Source organism: Anarrhichthys ocellatus, unplaced genomic scaffold (genome assembly GCF_004355925.1).
Source record: "Anarrhichthys ocellatus isolate YVR2014 unplaced genomic scaffold, GSC_Weel_1.0 scaffold6, whole genome shotgun sequence".
NCBI lineage: Eukaryota > Metazoa > Chordata > Actinopteri > Perciformes > Anarhichadidae > Anarrhichthys > Anarrhichthys ocellatus.
In genome coordinates this window covers 9,509,133-9,527,309 of record NW_022280036.1, presented here as the reverse complement: position 1 = coordinate 9,527,309, position 18,177 = coordinate 9,509,133, and the positions used below count along the sequence as shown (strand labels likewise).

At 43.1% G+C, this 18,177-nt stretch overlaps 3 protein-coding genes across 12 annotated transcripts in view; 1 reads left to right on the top strand and 2 right to left on the bottom strand.

Annotated features, from left to right (window-relative positions):
- Positions 1-2,658, bottom strand: part of mical2a (microtubule associated monooxygenase, calponin and LIM domain containing 2a) — a 34,477-nt gene extending 31,819 nt beyond the window's left edge. For 4 of the 10 annotated variants that reach the window (XR_004212742.1, XM_031846131.1, XM_031846132.1 and 1 more), the window contains exon 1: positions 1,380-2,554. The gene's annotated coding sequence lies outside the window, so the exon portion shown is untranslated. Of the gene's footprint in view, positions 1-1,379; positions 2,555-2,642 lie in introns of those variants that run through there. The other 6 variants (XM_031846128.1, XM_031846127.1, XM_031846126.1 and 3 more) reach the window with 6 other exon arrangements.
- On the top strand, positions 1,655-8,012 carry dkk3a (dickkopf WNT signaling pathway inhibitor 3a). The gene is made up of 8 exons (XM_031846136.1): positions 1,655-2,576; positions 2,744-2,993; positions 3,243-3,362; positions 3,451-3,510; positions 4,633-4,725; positions 5,644-5,788; positions 5,875-6,031; positions 6,118-8,012. The coding sequence occupies exons 1-8, from the start codon at positions 2,497-2,499 to the stop codon at positions 6,203-6,205; spliced, it is 993 nt and encodes a 330-aa protein (XP_031701996.1). The 5' UTR covers positions 1,655-2,496; the 3' UTR covers positions 6,206-8,012.
- Positions 8,013-8,041: 29 nt separating this feature from the next.
- Positions 8,042-18,120, bottom strand: usp47 (ubiquitin specific peptidase 47). Its single transcript, XM_031846125.1, has 24 exons — positions 18,025-18,120; positions 17,785-17,930; positions 17,580-17,659; positions 16,530-16,679; positions 16,287-16,382; positions 16,044-16,196; positions 15,707-15,865; positions 14,802-14,933; positions 14,525-14,601; positions 14,220-14,275; positions 13,880-13,992; positions 13,646-13,747; positions 13,320-13,527; positions 12,984-13,099; positions 12,721-12,840; positions 11,772-12,570; positions 11,419-11,594; positions 11,252-11,332; positions 11,027-11,142; positions 10,833-10,951; positions 10,417-10,547; positions 10,115-10,162; positions 9,885-10,015; positions 8,042-9,709 (listed from the first exon to the last, which is right to left on the bottom strand). Exons 1-24 carry the CDS (start codon positions 18,093-18,095, stop codon positions 9,535-9,537), a joined length of 3,555 nt encoding a protein of 1,184 aa, XP_031701985.1. The 5' UTR covers positions 18,096-18,120; the 3' UTR covers positions 8,042-9,534.
- Positions 18,121-18,177: the final 57 nt, after the last annotated feature.

Below are 18,177 nucleotides of genomic sequence, written 5' to 3'. Positions count from 1 at the left end.
TGTGGAGAGGGAAATTCCAGCAAGGGGAGAATAATGTAGTTGCTGTTGAATGTTGATGCGCAGAGAGGTTGTTAATCACCAGGAGCATAAATCACATGGACCATCAGTGTCTGGGCCAGATAATATGTATGAGCACTGTTTTTAGATGTTAACACATTCACTGGCAAAGTGACTCTGTAATAAAGTTTGGATCTTATGTTTGGTGGAGAGCAGCTCAACAGTCATAAAAGTACACAGGAAATGATGGCTCACACAGCAGTGGGATGGAGATCTACCACTGTTTGTATGACTCTTTTGACCTCCCTTTAAAATGTTGCTGAACAAATCGTGCATCATCTTGTAAGACACGTGAATCACACCAGACTGACTGCTCATTGTAGGTTGAAATGTGGAAGAAGCTTTGTTTGCTCATTGCTCCGAATTTGAATCTGGCCATTTGTTCCTGCTTCAACACCTGAAGCAAAGGTATGTTGACCTGAAGTCAGACTAGAAAACATTAACAGTAGCAGTTTCTGTCGCTCACTGAGCTTCATTCAGTAACCTGACACCACACCTTTCAGAACGATGCAGTTTGTGTCATTACATCCCAAAGACAGTATTAACAGTCTGGAGGCTGCTCAGCAGGTGGAGTCAGCCTTAAGAAAGGCTGAAAATAAAAAAAATTTAAACTTGCGGCAGAGTTCATTAACTTGTAGCTTCCTCACTGCTTATAGTTAATGGTGGGATTACAAAAGATTAAAAAAACAAGTGCTGATTGTAACCTGGATGTACCTGGTTCTACTCTTTCTACTGTCTTTGAACGTACAGAAAAGCTGGAAGTCCACTTTTGAATGGGTTTTTGCCTTCAGGCATGTTTAAAAAAAAAGAAGTTACGCAGTCAATCAAAAGTGATTTAAAGGTGATTTGTGGTACAAACAGCAGAACAAAAACACAGGTTGCGCAAGTAGAGAGAACCTTTTTGTTAACAGGGAGCAGAGACAAACCCAGATGCCTGACTCCTCTCAGACAACGTTCACAATATCAGAATAACACAACGAGGTTCAGCACTTGTTCATAAAACTCCAAGCTCAACTGAAACAATCACACCTTGATTACTGCACAACAATTCAGCATCATCTCAACATCGACTCCCTAATTGATAATTATGTATAGGCTAATGGCCGGTGTTAGTTCCTACAGTGAACCGTGGGCTACTTGGATGAGAGCCCCTGTGCCTTAACTTTTAATACAACCTTGCCTGGCTGTGATATAGCTTTTGTCAAACTTATTGTTGAAATACAGGTCATATTTTCAAAGAAGGAAAACGGCACTTCTGTCAGGTGTCCCAACATGATCAGGAAAGACACAAACATTACAAGGATGAAAACAAAAGAACTAACCTCATAACTCAAACCCAATCCAAGCTCTTCTTCCCTTGCTGTGTGAAGTTTGTCGCTCCTCAGTCAGCCGGCTGACAGGCAGCAGTCTCTCTGTGCGGCTGTGTCCAGTGTTTGAGGGCGGGGCTGCAGGATCGGACACATCCCACAGCAGGCAGCCACTGTGGCGGCTGTTTAGTCCACAGGATCCCGAGTTTGTCACGTCAAAGACAAAGTTCACTACTTTAAGCGACCACCCGCCGTCTGCTGACAGCCTGAGAGTTAAGTATGGTTATATACCCACAGGGATAAATGACGACTCATTCAGGTTGGGTTTATCGGGTTGAATCGAATGTGGTCCGATTGCAACTCTAAGAAACGGGATAGAAATAAAAGCTTGGCCTCCAGCATTAAGTACTTTAAGATACAAAAAGGTTATTTAAAAAGGTATGTGCAAAGAGCCTAGCTGATATAGCTCCAAAATATGGCAATAACGCAATGAAAATATAAAGTAGCAAACAAAGCCGGCTTTTCAGGTGCGGTTCCTCGTTTTTCACGTGACCGCAGTCAGTCAACACATTATACATTTTACAACGTGTCAGCAGAAACTATAGTCTACGCAGCACATGGACAAAACCATTGAACAAACACAGCGAACGTGCGCGTACAAAGTTAATTCCGTGGCCCGGGTATATTTACCATGAAAGCAAATGACGCCATCTTGTGGTCAGATTGTGAAACTACACTATGCAGAGAGTCTGGTTAAATGCATCATTTCACCTCTAAATATGAAACGTATTTTGATACTTACCTGAAGTGACCGTGCCAATTGTTGCGGTTTAATGTGTCTCACCTGTCTGCCCCTTTTACAAAACAATGGAGACGGGTCTGTCTGTGGCGGTGCTCAGCACATTAGGAAACGGTGTCCCAATTTCAGAACACGTGTTTGAACCTGTAACGTTGCACGTTTTTAATGCGGACTATTTCTTTCCCCGAAATTTGTTCCCATGAAAACTGCCCACAATTATTATTGGCTATCACATTTATTTCCCCAGTTTTGTGTCATATAGCTCAATATGAATTATTATGCACTTATGTACTGACTTGTAGAGATAGCATTTACCTCGCGTACTAATTTAGAATGGTGGTTAAACTCGACCGGAACTATGCTTTAGGTGTGCACGTTATGGCCCAGGTCAAGTTTATCGAACACTATAAGAGGTATTTACAAACGAGTTTTTTTTTTTTTTTTCCATCATCTTAAAACCAGCTAATGCGAGTTTGTACCTGTTTAGCAGATTATGTTATGGAGATGAACATGTTTGAGGTGATGACCCCTCAGTGATGAGACGCATCAGCTGTGTGGTGCCGCTGTTTGTGTTTCTCAGCATCACCGCCACACCCTCAGAGTGCAGCAGCAGCAGCAGCAGCAGCAGCAGCAGCATGATGCGAGTCGCCCTGCTAGTTTTGGCTCTCACAACAGTCTGCCATGGCATCCTCCCTGAGATAGTGCACTCAGACTTCATTCACATCCTTGAGGATAATTCCGCCCAGGGACAGACGGAGCTGGACCGCTTTGTAGAAGTGGAGCAACTGCCAGAAGATCCGCAGCAAAAGCCCGAGGATGCGTTCCACCAAGTAGGCAGATATTTAGCTTTTTACAGGAGATAGCATTATTTCACTGCTCACTTCTGAAAACAACCATTGGTTGGTGGCTGGTATAATGATAATCGTTTAATGGGACTGAAATAGTTAGCATTATATCTCTGGTGGGAAATATAAAAAAAGCTTAGAGGCAGCAGTGGAAGGAGCTAGAATATGGGAGTGACTTCTTAATGCATCTCTTAACCTGAAATCTGTCTCTGATAATCCCTCTGATTCTTCCAGAGGAACAACGAGAGCGTCGGTGCCAGCCCTCATCCCGATAACCTTCCTCCAAGTCATCACAATGAAACCGCTTCCGATAAAGTTATTGACAATGAATATGTCCACACCTCAGTAGAACCGGTGAGCTTGAGAACAGTAAACAAAAAGTGAGATGGTGTTTGTTTCCCTTTTGTGAATGAAGCTTAACAGATGTCCCACCTTCACACAGGAGACAAACAACATTACCACATATGTCAACTCTAGTGACCTGGGGAACAATATTGATCATGTAAGTATATTCTGTTTACGTAATGATGTTCAATACAGTCCAGACAATCTTGAAGCAGAACTCTTGTGTGCTTTTCATGACCTTTGACTGCTCAGTTTGAATTTCTCAATGTGGAAAGGCCTTAAGATTGCGTAACATCTATCAGGAGCATTCCAGCCACTGACACAGCATGATGTCTGCAAAATAATCCAACCGTGTGTGTGTGTGTGTGTGTGTGTGTGTGTGTGTGTGTGTGTGGTGCCTTTGGATTTTCAATCAGCTCTAATCATTTTTTTGGCTGCACTATGTTTGAAATCAAAGTGGCTGATGTGGCTGATCCGTGTGGATGTGGCTGATCCGTCAAAAATGATGACTGTACAATGTTGTTGATAAATAAGTGATGAGGTGTGCTTAGGCTGCTTGTAACTGGAATACACTTTCAGGATTAAACTTCTGCAACACTGACTTAGAAACATTATTCACAATGTAGTTGTATAAAAGCCCAGAGCAACTTTCTCTGATGATGTCTTGTATATGGCTCAGATTGTGGAAACGCATCAGATTAAACATTTACCTTAATCTTGTCAGAATAATAAAGATGTGGATCATCACTTTTTTGGTATATTGTAAGTCACTTTGTATATTGGCAGAAGAGAGTCCATTGAATGGTGCCATGTTAGACATAGAAAGTAGATGGCTGTTTGCGTGCTATCTCTGGTACAAGAGTCTGTCCCAGTTAGAAGAGGTCAAAATAAAACTGGAGGAGATGCCTCTTTCTCCATAAATATGTGGCAGATTTTCTGCCTGCCTAATTAGCTGCAAAAAAAGCCTATGCAATCTAAAACTTTAATTTAGTTTCATTTTTGTGTCATGAATGTGTGTTAAATCCAGAGTTGTTTTTTTTTTACCTTAGGGTTTAAATCCGATGTCAGGTCACATGATATGTGATGGGGTATCCTGATATTTCTAAGACTGATATATTTGCTTGGTATATTTTATTACAAAAATAATTTCTCTGTTTAAGTAGACCATCAGAAACTCACTTCTTGAAAACATAAACAATGTCATTCTCATTTTACACAATAACCAGATTTGTTTGACCCAACCATGGAGTAAGACACAATCCTTTTTTCCTGTCTTTAGGGATGCACCAGTGATGGAGACTGTGTGAAGGGAAGTTATTGCCTTTATGACATGCGCAACTCCAAGTGTCTGCCTTGCAAAGCAATCGATATGGTGAGTGAACCAAAGTACCTTTTATATGCCACCTGCGCTATTTTGGTCAGTTTTCTCTGTAATGCACTGTTGCTTTCAAATGCGCACACACACACACACTTCCAGCCAGCTGGGGTTTCACCTCGACTGCATTGCAGTATGTCCACAAGTGTAACCGGAGTGTGTTGTTTGTGAACACTGTCCTATGAGCTTCACATGAAAGAACAGCATGTGTCAAGGTTAAATAAGAGCCCATCTTTTCCCACTGCGCGCTCTCTCTCTCTCTCTCTCACTCTCACACACACACACACACACACACTCACACACACACACACAAAGGACATCCAGAACATTAGTAATGAGAGTCTTCCATCTGGAGACTCACCCATTGGTTTTATTTAAGACTCCTTTATTGCTGCTGGTTCTGTAGTGTCTTCATTTGATGAACTGGCCTCCGTTTGGCAGAGTAAAAAGCAATGCAAAGGGATAAAGATACTGGCAGTCTGCCAAACAAGGGGAACAGTGTACATGGATAATGAATACACAGAGGACAGCGTCTGCGTCTCGTCAAAAGCGCTGCACTGGAAAACTCTGCATGGAAATAACCAGAAACACCGTTGCCCATATCCAGTAATTAACAATTCATAGCAGGAACAGGAGCTTGTCTCACCGCTATCAGAGACCAGTTGACCTGCTGATCTCATTTATATTTAACAAAAAAAAAAAAAACACATCGTAGACGTCACACTTTGAGAATAATTAGTGAGTGAGTTTCGGCCTTTTTAAACTGAAGGAGCATGCCATGTTCTAATGCCATGTTGTGTGACTTTTAATACACCTGTGTTACAAAAAGACTTTACATGAAAGATATCTACTGAAAAGTTGGCTTTACTGACATATATTTTAAGGAAATTAAAATATATTTTTTCATTCTTTCAGTCCTGCACTAAGGATAATGAGTGCTGTGGTGAACAGCTGTGCGTATGGGGTCAGTGCAGTCCAAATGCAACAAAGGGAGAGGCTGGCAGCACTTGTCAATACCAGACTGACTGCAGCCCAGACCTCTGCTGTCTTGTCCATAAAGGTACAGTACAACACACAGTTCAGTGTACAGTATGCTTACTGATTCTCTCGCAAAAACATGTCTGTATGTTTCCTCTGCGTGTTCAGTCCTGCTCTTCCCCGTCTGCTCGGCCAAGCCCATCGAGCGCGAGCGCTGCTTTGGTGCCTCCAACCACCTGTTGGAGCTGTTGTCCTGGGACATTCAGGACGAGGGACCCAGGAAACATTGCCCCTGTGTAGGAGATCTCCACTGCCAGCACCTGGGGTGAGTGCAGCACATTTGAAAGCAAAGAATGATACTAAAGCTTTAAATGCATATCACTCGCTAACTTGTGCTCTGCTTTTTGACAGGCGAGGGTCCATGTGCCTTAAAGGAGAGGACTCGAGTGAAGAGGACCTGACGGACAGTCTATACTCAGAGATAGATTATATAATCTAGACGCAGCTTGAGTTCGTATACATTGCCTTGTAAACAGGGGTCTCCACTGACTCCACAGCTTTGTTGTAAAGAGCAATAGCACTTTCTGTTTGCCAGCGTAATCCAAAGAGGTAAAGCTACACTGCATGGAAAAATAATGAGAATAGATTTATTTTATTGTAGTAATAAAAGTAACTTGTAAAAAACAGGAAACAATATATTTGCAAAGTCCTGTGTTGATACTAAACAACACTACACTATTTATCTCTAACTCTTATCTAATGCTAATAATCCCAGACACACAATTAACTGTAAAACACTGAATAGCTGTTGACTCCTCACTCTTTTAACTTGTGTCACCTGTATCACATAGATCATCAGCTGACACCACGCTGAGTATCAGCACTGCGTCCTCCTAATAAAGTAAAACCCAAATAGAACAAAGTGAGCACCCAGTTTGCAGTCCCACTGCATCACTATGCACCAGGAAGAAAAAAATAAACCGGATACAATCATGCTTAATGTAGCGAAACAGTATCACGGAGGCAGGCAATAATAGATTATGCTCGGCCTTCTAACTCTCCCCTCAACGTTACACCTGTATTCATCCACAGGAAGCACTTCCAGGAGATGTCAGCAGGCTCGGGTAAAGAATTCTGTTAACATCATGTTGCCATCTAGGAAACTAATTTGAATCTTTAGACATGATAAAAACCTAATTCTAATTCTAGCTGCTTCCATATCCTAAAGTTGTTGGTAACGAAACTTTTCCTTCTTATTTCTGAGAAAATGTTTTGGTTAACCTTTTTAAAAAACAAATCCCAGCAGTATCTGCTCTGCTGCTTCGTTCCACAGAAGTCCTGTATGTTTTTGCTTAAGACCTAGGCCTCAACATTTTTATGGCACAGAGAGGAAATGTGCACGACAAGATGACACTGTCCAACGTGCCATGTTGGGATTGTTTTATCCATATTGTTTGTATGCGTATGTATGTATACAGTATATTTATACAGTATGTATAATGTGCTTTTTCTTTAAACATGTACTTAATTCTGCCTCACTTTATCTCAATTGTCCACTTTTGTCTTTCAAGCAGTATCTCATATCCAGCAGTTTGTCAATAACATATCAGAAAATATCAGATGTACAAACAAACCAGTAGCTTATTCCACTAAACTAATTCAACTATAAATTATTCTGTAGGTTAACCACCATCATAATATTTGGATCAGCAACTATAAATGGTATGGTGTACTTTTATAGCATTTATAGTTCTAGTATAACTATAAATGTTTTCAGTTTTATACCTAATCAAATGTTTCCCGATTACTAAATTGACAGACTGCAGTCGTGCCACTAGATTTCTGCTTGGGGGCGATAATCTTTTGATGTTATTTTCACCACAATCTTCAAGGCTTTTTACTTTAGTAATCCACTTCTATTAAAAACTGGGAATATTTAAAAGAAAAGGACATTACTATTCCTTAACCATCACTTATTAGCCTGTTTCATCCCATCATGGACACCACTTAGTTTTCATTCAAGAGCAATCTTTAACTCAAGGAACTATTGAACACCTGCATCTCCAGCTTATGTTGCACACCTCTGTGGTCCCAAACATGTGCTCTGTCTTGATCTTATCATTTCAAAATGCCAGCAGGAAGGTGTGATATGAATACAAGCAATACCAGATGTATGTGTGACTATAGCTTGTGCTGGATGTTATCTTACATACAACTGTCTGCACTGTTCTTAAGCACTTGAAACCTGACATGAAGCTTGTACAACTCCTACCTTTGGAACAATAAATGTTTTTCTAACACCAAAACCCCTTTTTCTCAAAAAAGGTGATTAGGATTTGTGAGTTAAATTAAGCCATTTTTAATTTACAGTGACAGAAAACTGCAGTTCTGGAAAAAAAAGCATTTTAATTAATTTCTAAAATCATCTTTTACTATTGTCACACAGGATTTAAATCTCAAAGAAATAAACAACAAGAAGGATGGGGGGAAAAAAGAAAAAGATATTGGCATTTCTACAGTGAATAGTTGGTGGCAGCATCAGGATCCCAGAGGAGCCGGGATGCTGAACCTCAGTCTTTAAAACCAGTTGCCCGGACAGACCGAGGAGTCCATTGGGCTTTCTACACCCTCTGGTGTCAGTCCATCAAGCAGCAGCCGGTAGAAGCGCCAAAAAAAACCTCACGCTCTCTGCCAAAACCCCAGAGAGAGCTCCCTCCCCTCAGTACGACACCACACACACACACACACACACACACACACACACACACGGATGACACTAGAGATGTAACCCTAGTTCACATGGTGCAAAACAACAAAAACATCAAAGAAATCCACTTTCTAAATTAAAAGTAAATAAAGACAACAGATATGTGCCTGGTGCCTCACACCCAGACCCAACTGAAAGGTCACATCTGGAGCAAAATAATAATCTACAACAAACAAACACAAAACAAGGAGATTCTTAACATAGTCTACTTGGATTTGTTTCATTGTACTTTGTAATACAGGACCAACAATAGCCATGTATCATTAAATCGAGTGGAAGTGACGCAACAAAAAAGGTAAAGCTCCTATAAAGCAAGAAGAGCAGCGGTAAGGACAACAACATCACTCTGGCTATTAAAGGAGCAGAAAGTTCTTAATTGTTGCTTTTTGGATGAATCGAATCTTGTGAATGAAGTTGTCAAAGTCGCTGAGAGAGTGAGGCCAGCCTCACCAGAAGAGGCGAGGCTGAGGAAGGGCTGGATAAGAAGTTCTTGGTTGTGTGTATGTGCTTTTGGTTTTAAAGTATTGAAAAAGCAAGGTAAGCAATGTATGATGAGAATGATGTCTATAATAGAGCAGTGCTGATGGAGTGTGAGCATGTGGACTTACAAGATGCCCACGGATGACTCAGAATCAACACTATTCCTGAAACAGGATGAGAAATGCAGTGAGAGTGAAAGAGACCGACGTGAAAGTAGACGGCAGACTTCAATAGACAGGATGGATACTTTCTAGCCCAGTTTCACAGTCCTAACATCCCTGCATCCGTCTCTGGAGCCTTTACGTTCAATTGATTTGTCTATACAGTATTTGATTCTTTTTTTTTTTTCTGTATTCAATAGCTTTTGTACTTCCCTTTAAACTTTACAGTACAATACACTATAGTGCACAACGGGGTTTCTGAGCCGGTCCTGGGGCTCAGAGTGGAGCACGTCAGCCTCGCACCGCTGCTTGATGTTCGAGTCACTATCAGGCCCGACACTCAGACTTGAGTCCCGTAGCCTGGTTGCTTCTGCTGCAGCAGCCACGCGATCCAGATAACGAGGAGCGGTGCTCAACGCCTCAGTCCTGCCCCGGGTCCTTGGCGGGGCCTCCGTCCAGGTAGATCTTGAGGGCCTTCTCCTTGCGTGGCGAGTAGCTGACACGGTGTCCAGTCTTAAGCAGGCGGCTGCTCTCCTTCTTCATCAGCTCACTGCGCTCCTCGTCCGACAGCTCCATAGGTTCCTCCGTGCTGTCCCTGCACAAGGACCAGAGTAATGTTAATCTCAAGTCACCAGGAAATGGTGAAGAAGCGTGTGCTCACAATTAAAATCTGGTGCTCTAGTAACATGTTACTGTCCATAGTCCTGTGTGTCTGAGGACCGGAAAAGGAACATCAATCAGTCCTTGAAGGTGGACTGTAATTATCTTACCTGTAGAATACCACAGCTCCGTCGTCACAGATGTACAGAGGCCACACGTTAAGAGTCGACACCTTAGGGTTCCAGTCCAAATCCTGATGGATCTCCAACACAGAAATATCACAAGGAAATGTTCCCCTACCCTGCACAGAACAGACAGGTGGATTCTCAGTCAATAGTTTAGAAGATGGGAGATTTAAGAAACATTAGAAGAAAAACGACGTGTCCTGCATCTGACGTACCTTTGCAAACTCCAGGTTTTCGAGAGGAATATTGCTCATTTCGCTAAGCTGCAAACGGAAGAAAGAAACACAGATGGATGAATGGTACTTGGACCATTTGCTGATCAAGCAATTAATTTCAATAATATTCTCAAACACAGCATCATGTTTTTATCCGTGCGGTGTTATTTATTTCCTGCAGTTTGGTGTTCACTGTTGGTTGACAATACTGTAATTATTTTTTTTATGGTTGAACAAATTTAACTTTTGATAAGAATAAATTGTGAAAAGCAGTGAAAGCACCCAGCGGGACACAGACATACCTTCTCCTTGAGTTCTTCTACACTGCTGCTCTCCAGAATAACTTCCTGGAAGGGCCCCAGCTTCATTGTAGCGGGGCTCCATCTCCGGGTCAGGACAGCCAGCTGCGACATGGACTTCATCTTCTCCGGTTCTGAGAAACAGATCATAACAGACCATAGAGCAAGTACATTATTATATCACCTGGAGAAAGAACAAGCTTCTCTGCACTCTGGTACTAACTGCGCACATTTGTAGCTTCGTGTCACGGGTGACGTTACGATCAAGTAGTAATTTCATCTTTGTGCCACTTCCTCAAAGTGAAAAAGTGTCTTTTATTACCAGTAGCTAAATAAAGTCCCATGGTATGAAAAATAAACTTTATTATAAAATAACCCGTTGTAACATGTTTGAAAGAGACCGCAGAATGAGCCGTTACCATTAAGAACTTCCAGGAAAACTTCCCAGTTGGAGGAGATGCTGATGTCTTCTTCATAGACATGATAGTCCAGAAACACCGTGCCCGGGTTCTTCCACGTCTTTTTCCTGAGACGAACACTAAACACACACACAGTTGATAAACACCTACACTTTTTTTTCTTTTAAACAAAATGTGTAGAAACAAAGTCTTACTTGTCAATGCTGAGATCAAGCTTGCAGTGCTCTTTCAACTGAGGGAGCAGCTCCTCTTTAGACTGTCTGACAGTCATGCCCTTGGCAAACACCGTGTCCACAAGGAACTTGCAGGGCTGGGAAGCACAAGCATGGAAACACGGTCAATATCTGTGATCACAATGTTCAGCAACTTAAGTCAGGTCATTCACAAACAATCTTATTCAGCACAGTGACAGCTCTTACCTCGGTTTCATTCACCAGCAGTTGATACACTTTCACTCTGTATTCACCCTTTTTCAGTGCTCTTCCTAATCGAATAGTTATCTGTGGGAAGCAATAAAATGCACAAGTCAAGTATTGGCTCACTCTTAACAGACAGTCGACAAATCGGTTGTAAAGTCGATTCTGACCTTGTTATCATCAGAGAACGACGAGAGCGTTTCATTGAGCCGAACACTCTCAAACTCCTGGTTGTTGGCGTACACACGAAACACCTTGAACTGGGTAGAGGGGACTCCCACGTACGGCTCCAGGTTCAGTTTAAACGCTGCTAACGTTATTCTCTTGTCCACGTGAACCACTAAACCTGAAGCACATCACAAGAAACAACAATCAAACATTCGGTCTCATTTCCTGCCCCCTTGAGAAAAGGGAAACACTGATGAACAGACGATGCAAAGTCAATCACGTTCTGCACAGAATTAGTCGTTGTGCCTGCCTCTGATTAATCCTTTAAACTGCATCATAAATAGAAGGTTCGTACATTTTTGTGCATCCGATGAGGAGTCGTCTTGAGAACAAGGCTCTGCTCTGAAGTACAGGTACTGGGCCTCGGCCTTGCTCTTCCCATTGTCGTCATACTCGCTGTCCGTTCCAGAGTCTTCCTCGGCGGTGTCCCAGGTCTCCTTTTTGCCCTCGTGGGCTTTGGAGCGACGGCTACTTGTGATGCTGTGCGAGTCCAAGCCGTTGGCCAGCTGTATGGGCCCGCTGTCTGCATTGCACAGCGTGTCGCTGCTGTGGCTGGAGCTCAGGATGTCGCTGTCCACCGAGCTGGTGCTGCGGTCGTTGTTCACCTCAGAGTCCGAGCGCTCCTCGCCGGCAAAGTGGTTGTCTGGGTCAGAGGAGGTGCCGCTGCCGCCCCCAGCTGTGGCCCTGATCCGGTTCTCCAAATCTCTGTTGTCAGCAGCCACACAGAGCGAAGAGTTGGAGTCAGCCTCTTGGGTCGGGGATTCGATATGTTCAAAGTCGCTGGCGTCAGAGCTTTTCTGGCTGTCACTGGTGCTGGAGCCCTGCTGCTGGAGAGACAGATTCTTTAACTTTTCTGTGCTCTCCTCGAGGATCGCCTCTACAGATGTCCTGTTACCCTTTGAACCGTCAAAGGGCACATCGGAGTCACCGCCTACTTTTTGGCAAAGAGTCCTGTTGGCCAAGGTACCAGGAGACTGCTCAGGGAGTAAGAGCAAGAGCCGGATCGTATTCCCGTGACGATCCAACAGTTTCCACAAGAGTGATTCAGTGAAAGCAACCTGATGATCAGTCGACTCGGAACTCTCTACAAAAACCTGAACAAAAGCAAAATGAGAAACAGATCAAATTCAAGCTTAATCTGGTTTAGAAGTGTTCAAGTAGATTTTCTAATACAAAGCGAACAAAACACAAAGAAAACACGTGGAAGTAATAAAGTGAGAATTAAAAAACAACAACATTGTTACCTTGTTACTCCTGAAGAAGCCCTCGGCTTTCAGCGTCTTGTTGGGAACGTACAGGAGCCGGAGGTCATTATAGCAGCGCTCCAGGACGACACGCATGGTTTCTGCAGAAAGCCCTGTAGCCTAGGAACAAACACATATATAAGGCTCAAGTCTCACGGCGAATGTACTACATTTATTTCACAATTCTCTGTGTTGATGTTTAAGATAATAGAGTTGAGGAAGAAAGAGATGATGCGGGGACGGAACGGAGGAGAGTAGGACACCTGTGCAATAAGCTGTTTGAATTCGGTGATCGTCTGGTTCAAGTACGCCCGAACACTGACTGGAGTGGCGATGGTCTCAGTCTTCAGATCCACAACGTGAACCTTCACCATCACCTCTGAATGAAATCAGACATAAAGCTATTACATTCATTTGCCTTGTGTTCTGACAATCTACATCCATCATTGGTGTGCAGTCAATTTGCTCCCAACTTTTAGAGCTGGTCTGCATAATGTCCGAAGTCAGAAGTGACTGCTCTCATATACTCTTGTGTTGCAGTAAATTACCACACTGTGTGAAACAAGAGGAGTGTGACTCAACAGCAGCAGGCCACTGACCTCCAGGTTTGTAAGGCTGGAACACTTGCTCTGGTTTGCGGGTCTCCAGCAGTAGGTCGAACATATACGAGGACTTGATTCCTCCAAGCAGCAGACCCATCGGTGTGTCCTCCTCACCTTCGTAGGAGCGCTCCAGGTACTCGTGGAACTCATCATACTTTACCAGGCGGCAGCAGTCCAGAGACGCCACTCCCTCCAGCTCCATCATCTGAGGTACGGAACATACACAGTTGTGTCAATCAAAGGTCAGCTGCTGACACGCATTATAGTGATCAGTTATGCTGTTGGAAAATCAGATGGTGAAGACAAAGCATAAACCAACAAACCTTGTAGGCCATTTCTGTTGCTTCTTTAAGAGTTTTGTCCTTGTGTACTTCCAGCTTGCTCTCCGTCATCATCTTCACAGGATGCATGCAGAAAAGCTTTATCTGGAGGTAAAAAAAAAAGCAAGAGAGCAATAATAGTTGAAGTTGTTTTACAAGGGGGGGGCAACTCGTCAACTGATCCTCATTCAGAAGCACAACAATAGATCTTGAACCGGTCTAACAAGGACCACGTACCTTGCAAGTGTTGCGCTCAATCTCCCGCTGTCGCTTTTCCTGCTCTTCGGACTCTTTCTCCTTCAGAACCAAACTCGTTATGTGCTCTGGGAACTCTTCCGCAGCGAAATACTCTGCAGACAGGACAGACACGGTACACAATGAAACTGCATACTAATTCTATGACCGTCACAGTGATAGAGACAGTAAGATTATGATCAAAATATTAAAAACATCTGCAGAAGTCTGCCACACTGTAGGGCTGTGGTTTCTACAGGCGTGGAGCACATTACAGAACAATAGCTCAACTACCGTAAAGGCACAGGTCATTCTGGCATTACTCACTGCAGATTTCACTTACTTGCATTCCTCGAGGGATCCTTCAATCTATAAATCAGCATATATGCATTTGTAGAGCTGATGAGAGAGAAAAAAGATGTCTTGTTATTGAATGTATTGGAATATATAGTGAGAATATACAGTTCTGTCTGACAAATAAACTATTGGTTCAAAAGAAACATGAAAGAACAATAAACAAGAATGAACAAGAACCCTCTTGACTTCCCTTTGAAACTCATAAATAAACAGCTCCAGTTTATTTTTATTGTATCCCCTAAGCATGCGATGCGTGTCAACCCACCGAGTGTTGCATGAGAGACAACTCACCTTGCAAAGGCACTGGAGTAATAGCCTCTGCTCCCCGAGGACCCCCCATATGTCTTCCTGATATCCTCTTGGGTGATCTGCCCAACAGAAATACACAGAAACTTAATGACTGATTCAACAGACACCACCATGTTAATAAGTAAAATGTTACAATGACGAGGATTGTTTGCTTAGTTTAGCACCAACTACCTAACACAGATATAGCTCTGTGCTGAGTCATTCTGACTGACACTGAAGTGCTGTAAGAGGACAAAGCAGGTCAAGTGCTGAGGCTGACCTTGCTAACGTGCTGGTCGTTGAAGCTGTACCACTGGCCGTCAGTGAAGGATTTGATGCAGGCGTAGTAGTGACCGCCTGCAGCGCTCCCAGAATGCACCATGACGGAGAACAGCTCAAAGGTCGGCAAGCCCTGAGAACGGACAGGGAAAATATTTTTGTTCATATAAAAGCAAGAACCGAGATGTGTTCTGCAACATACATGCAAGTGGTGTTGACAACAGGGACATCAACCAATGATACTGCAGATGCAATGGCAAGATATAAGCTCAAGATATGCTATATTTGCAGAGCTAGATCGCATCATATAAGCAACACCGACTGGTCAAATGAGGGAAGCATGCACAGTGGGCGAGACCGCAAAGTGTCAGCGGGCTCATTGTCTAGAAACCGCAGTGCACGTTGTGAATGAAAGACAAACATGTCATGTAACAAGGACAGGGAAGTAATGCATCACTTCCAGCTTTGTCTGCCAGCAGACAGTTGCTCAACGACATTTCCAGGAGTCTCCTCCATCACTGCAATATCGCCACAGCAACTTCAGATGGGAGACGATGTAAATGAGTGCAATTTGAGCAATTTTCTTGGACGATTCAGATTTTCTGTATTTGAATCAAGTGGCTCAGAAAAAAATTAAGTGGACCAAATTGAAAAGGTTGTGTTGTTTCAATGTGTCCGATATATAATTAATCAACATTCCCCAAAATAAAAAGGACCCTAAACACCGAACAGGAGTTTTTCCTGTTCGGATGCGAGGGTTTTGAGACAGAGGGTGTCGTATGCTGTACAGATTGTGAAGCACTCAAAGGGCAAATTTTGTGATTTTACAAATAAATTGAATTGACTCAAAGTTAACTAACCAAGGATATTAACAATATCTATATAGTGAGCATTCACGATGAGTACCTTTGGCTTCAACACCCTCTCTGTGCTGCCGGTGCCGTCCAAGCAGATGCCTTCATCCACACAATCGTCGGTGGAAAAATCGTTGCTCATCTGGTCGCTGTGGCAACTGCCTTCATTCTCGGCTCCGCTGTCAGTGCAGCTCTCCGTCTGAGGCGACTTCTGGAGAGGAGGCGCATGAAAGTAGAGTACTTTACATTTTTCTTTATCCAAACTTAGCTTAGGATCAAGTGATGTTATTTACGGTTGATCGGAGATTGAAGGAGAATCACATTTGGGTATTAATCTGATGTAAATCAGAAATAATGATGGAAGCAAGTACAGCCATTTCTGCTCTCACCTCATCTTCCACATCGATGAACGGACTCATGTCAAGCTCTTCAGGGAAAGTCATGCGGTCATTAAGCTTGATGCGATGCATAGTGGTGTAGTCAAAATCAAACCGCTTCAGCTGTAGCGTCAGCAGGTAGGGGAGGTGCAGAAATCTCAGACCCTGAGAAGAGAAGCATTTATCAAAAAGAAGACCGGTCAACACCACCTTCGCTGAACGTGAAGTCCCATGTCACATTTTCCGTGTGCTCACCTTTCGGGCGTCACATTTCTTTTTGCAGCGTTCACAGAAGTACTGGTTGGCCCCATCCAGAGTTTCTGGTTGGATGAATGCCTGCAAAGCCTCTTCCTGTAGCAGAAAGATAGTTTCAGGACTATTTAGACGAAGGCCAAAATACTTAGTAGACATAAACTATATGTCTGGAATGCGTGTTGAGTGCTGCTTGAGTCTTTGTGCTAAATGTTTAAATGAATGGAACGTGGAGAGACAACACACCACACTGCTGTAGGCCTGGTTGGCTCCGAAGGGTCTGATTACAAGAGGAATGTCCAGGTAAGTGTCAATCCTCCAGCTCTCATAGCCACACTCCAGACAACGGACATAATCCTTCAGCTTCCCCTGGTACAGCTGGTTGATCAGGTCAGCCTGAGGATATGGAGGCATGACAGTCAGGCCTTCTCAGCCATGTTTTACTGTTAACAATACAGCCTTTGTTTGGACTAAAAAAATGTTTTCACCCTGCTGCATTCTCTCACTTAAAGGAAGCACCAGTGTGCAACTATTAATCAGACTACCTGCCATCCAAAACTGTTGGATGGATTAAAAATAGATACGTTAAATACATCAAAAACAACTTTGAATGTTTTTCCTCATAGCAAAATTTGGTCTAATGGAAGAAACTGCCATGTTTTCAAAATCTAAAGGGAACTTTGTACATTTTACGACTATGTCAGACTCAACATTCAGAGGTCTTAGTTGTATTCTGTCTGCTCCAATTGTTCTAACTTCAGCTAACACATGGAGTTAGCATGTTAACATTCAGTATGTTACATTTAGCATGTTGGCTTGATGAGTCTTAAGTATACTGTCTTTAGTAGACTGCTTGAGCTCGCAGCAGCTTATAATACATGAAAAAGGAGCCTCCAGCTGCTGTAACAAAACATGGTCAGGGCTTCTCTAAAAGTTTGCTCCCTATTTTTTCTGCTGACCCAATCCAAGACTAAAAAAAAAACGTGAACCGATCCTAACTGAGTTTTGTGATCTGTTGCACTCCCATTTACTAGTGTAATTTCTTAATTGGGGCTCAATCACATTTCTTTTTCATGTGTACAGACCACATGGTTGTAAATGCGCACACTGGATGAACGGTTTGCAGTTTATAATTCAGTCCTGAGATAAGAGGACAGAGAACAGCTATCCCTGAGGCTTACTGGCCCATTTCACTTTGCCCACAGTTGATCTTTTGTTTCTATTGTGAGGCGGGGGCGGGGGGGTTCTTTAGTAATTTCTCAATAATCTTTCGGAAAACATTTTGCTGTTTCCCACCTGCTCCGTCTGCTTCCACTTCTGCTCCAGGGCATCAAACATGACCCTGCACAGCTCCTGGACATCATGCTGCTGCCAAGCTAAAAGACAAACGCACAAGAAGTGTCATCGAATGTACAGATGCAGCGGCACATGGTTTCTCCTTTCACACAAACACGCAGACAAGCCGTGTGAGTCTAGTCACAGGAGAGGGCGAAATCCTCACCCTCGCTGCTGTCCCAGCCGAAGCTCCGCGTCACATCAGTGGTCTCGATTGCCCGTTTCTTACTCGTCTGCAGCAGAACAAATAGCCTTTGTAACTGGTGTGGTATACTGGTGACGGGATCCTCTTCAGTCTCCTCAAACTCCCAGCTGAAGTTGGACAGAAGTTATAAAAGAATTTATAAAATAAGTTGTACTTCGCAAGTAAAACCTCACAAAGTTTTCTCAGAGCGTAGTGTCTTACTTGTAGAGTGCATTTCTGAACTCCGGGGTCATGAACAGCGTTTGTAGAAGACTGTTCAGATAGCAGGTCATCGCTTGGTTGACCAAGCCCACGTAACCTACAGTGATGGGGAGGGAAAAAACATTCTAAAAAGATTCAAACATTCTATAAAAA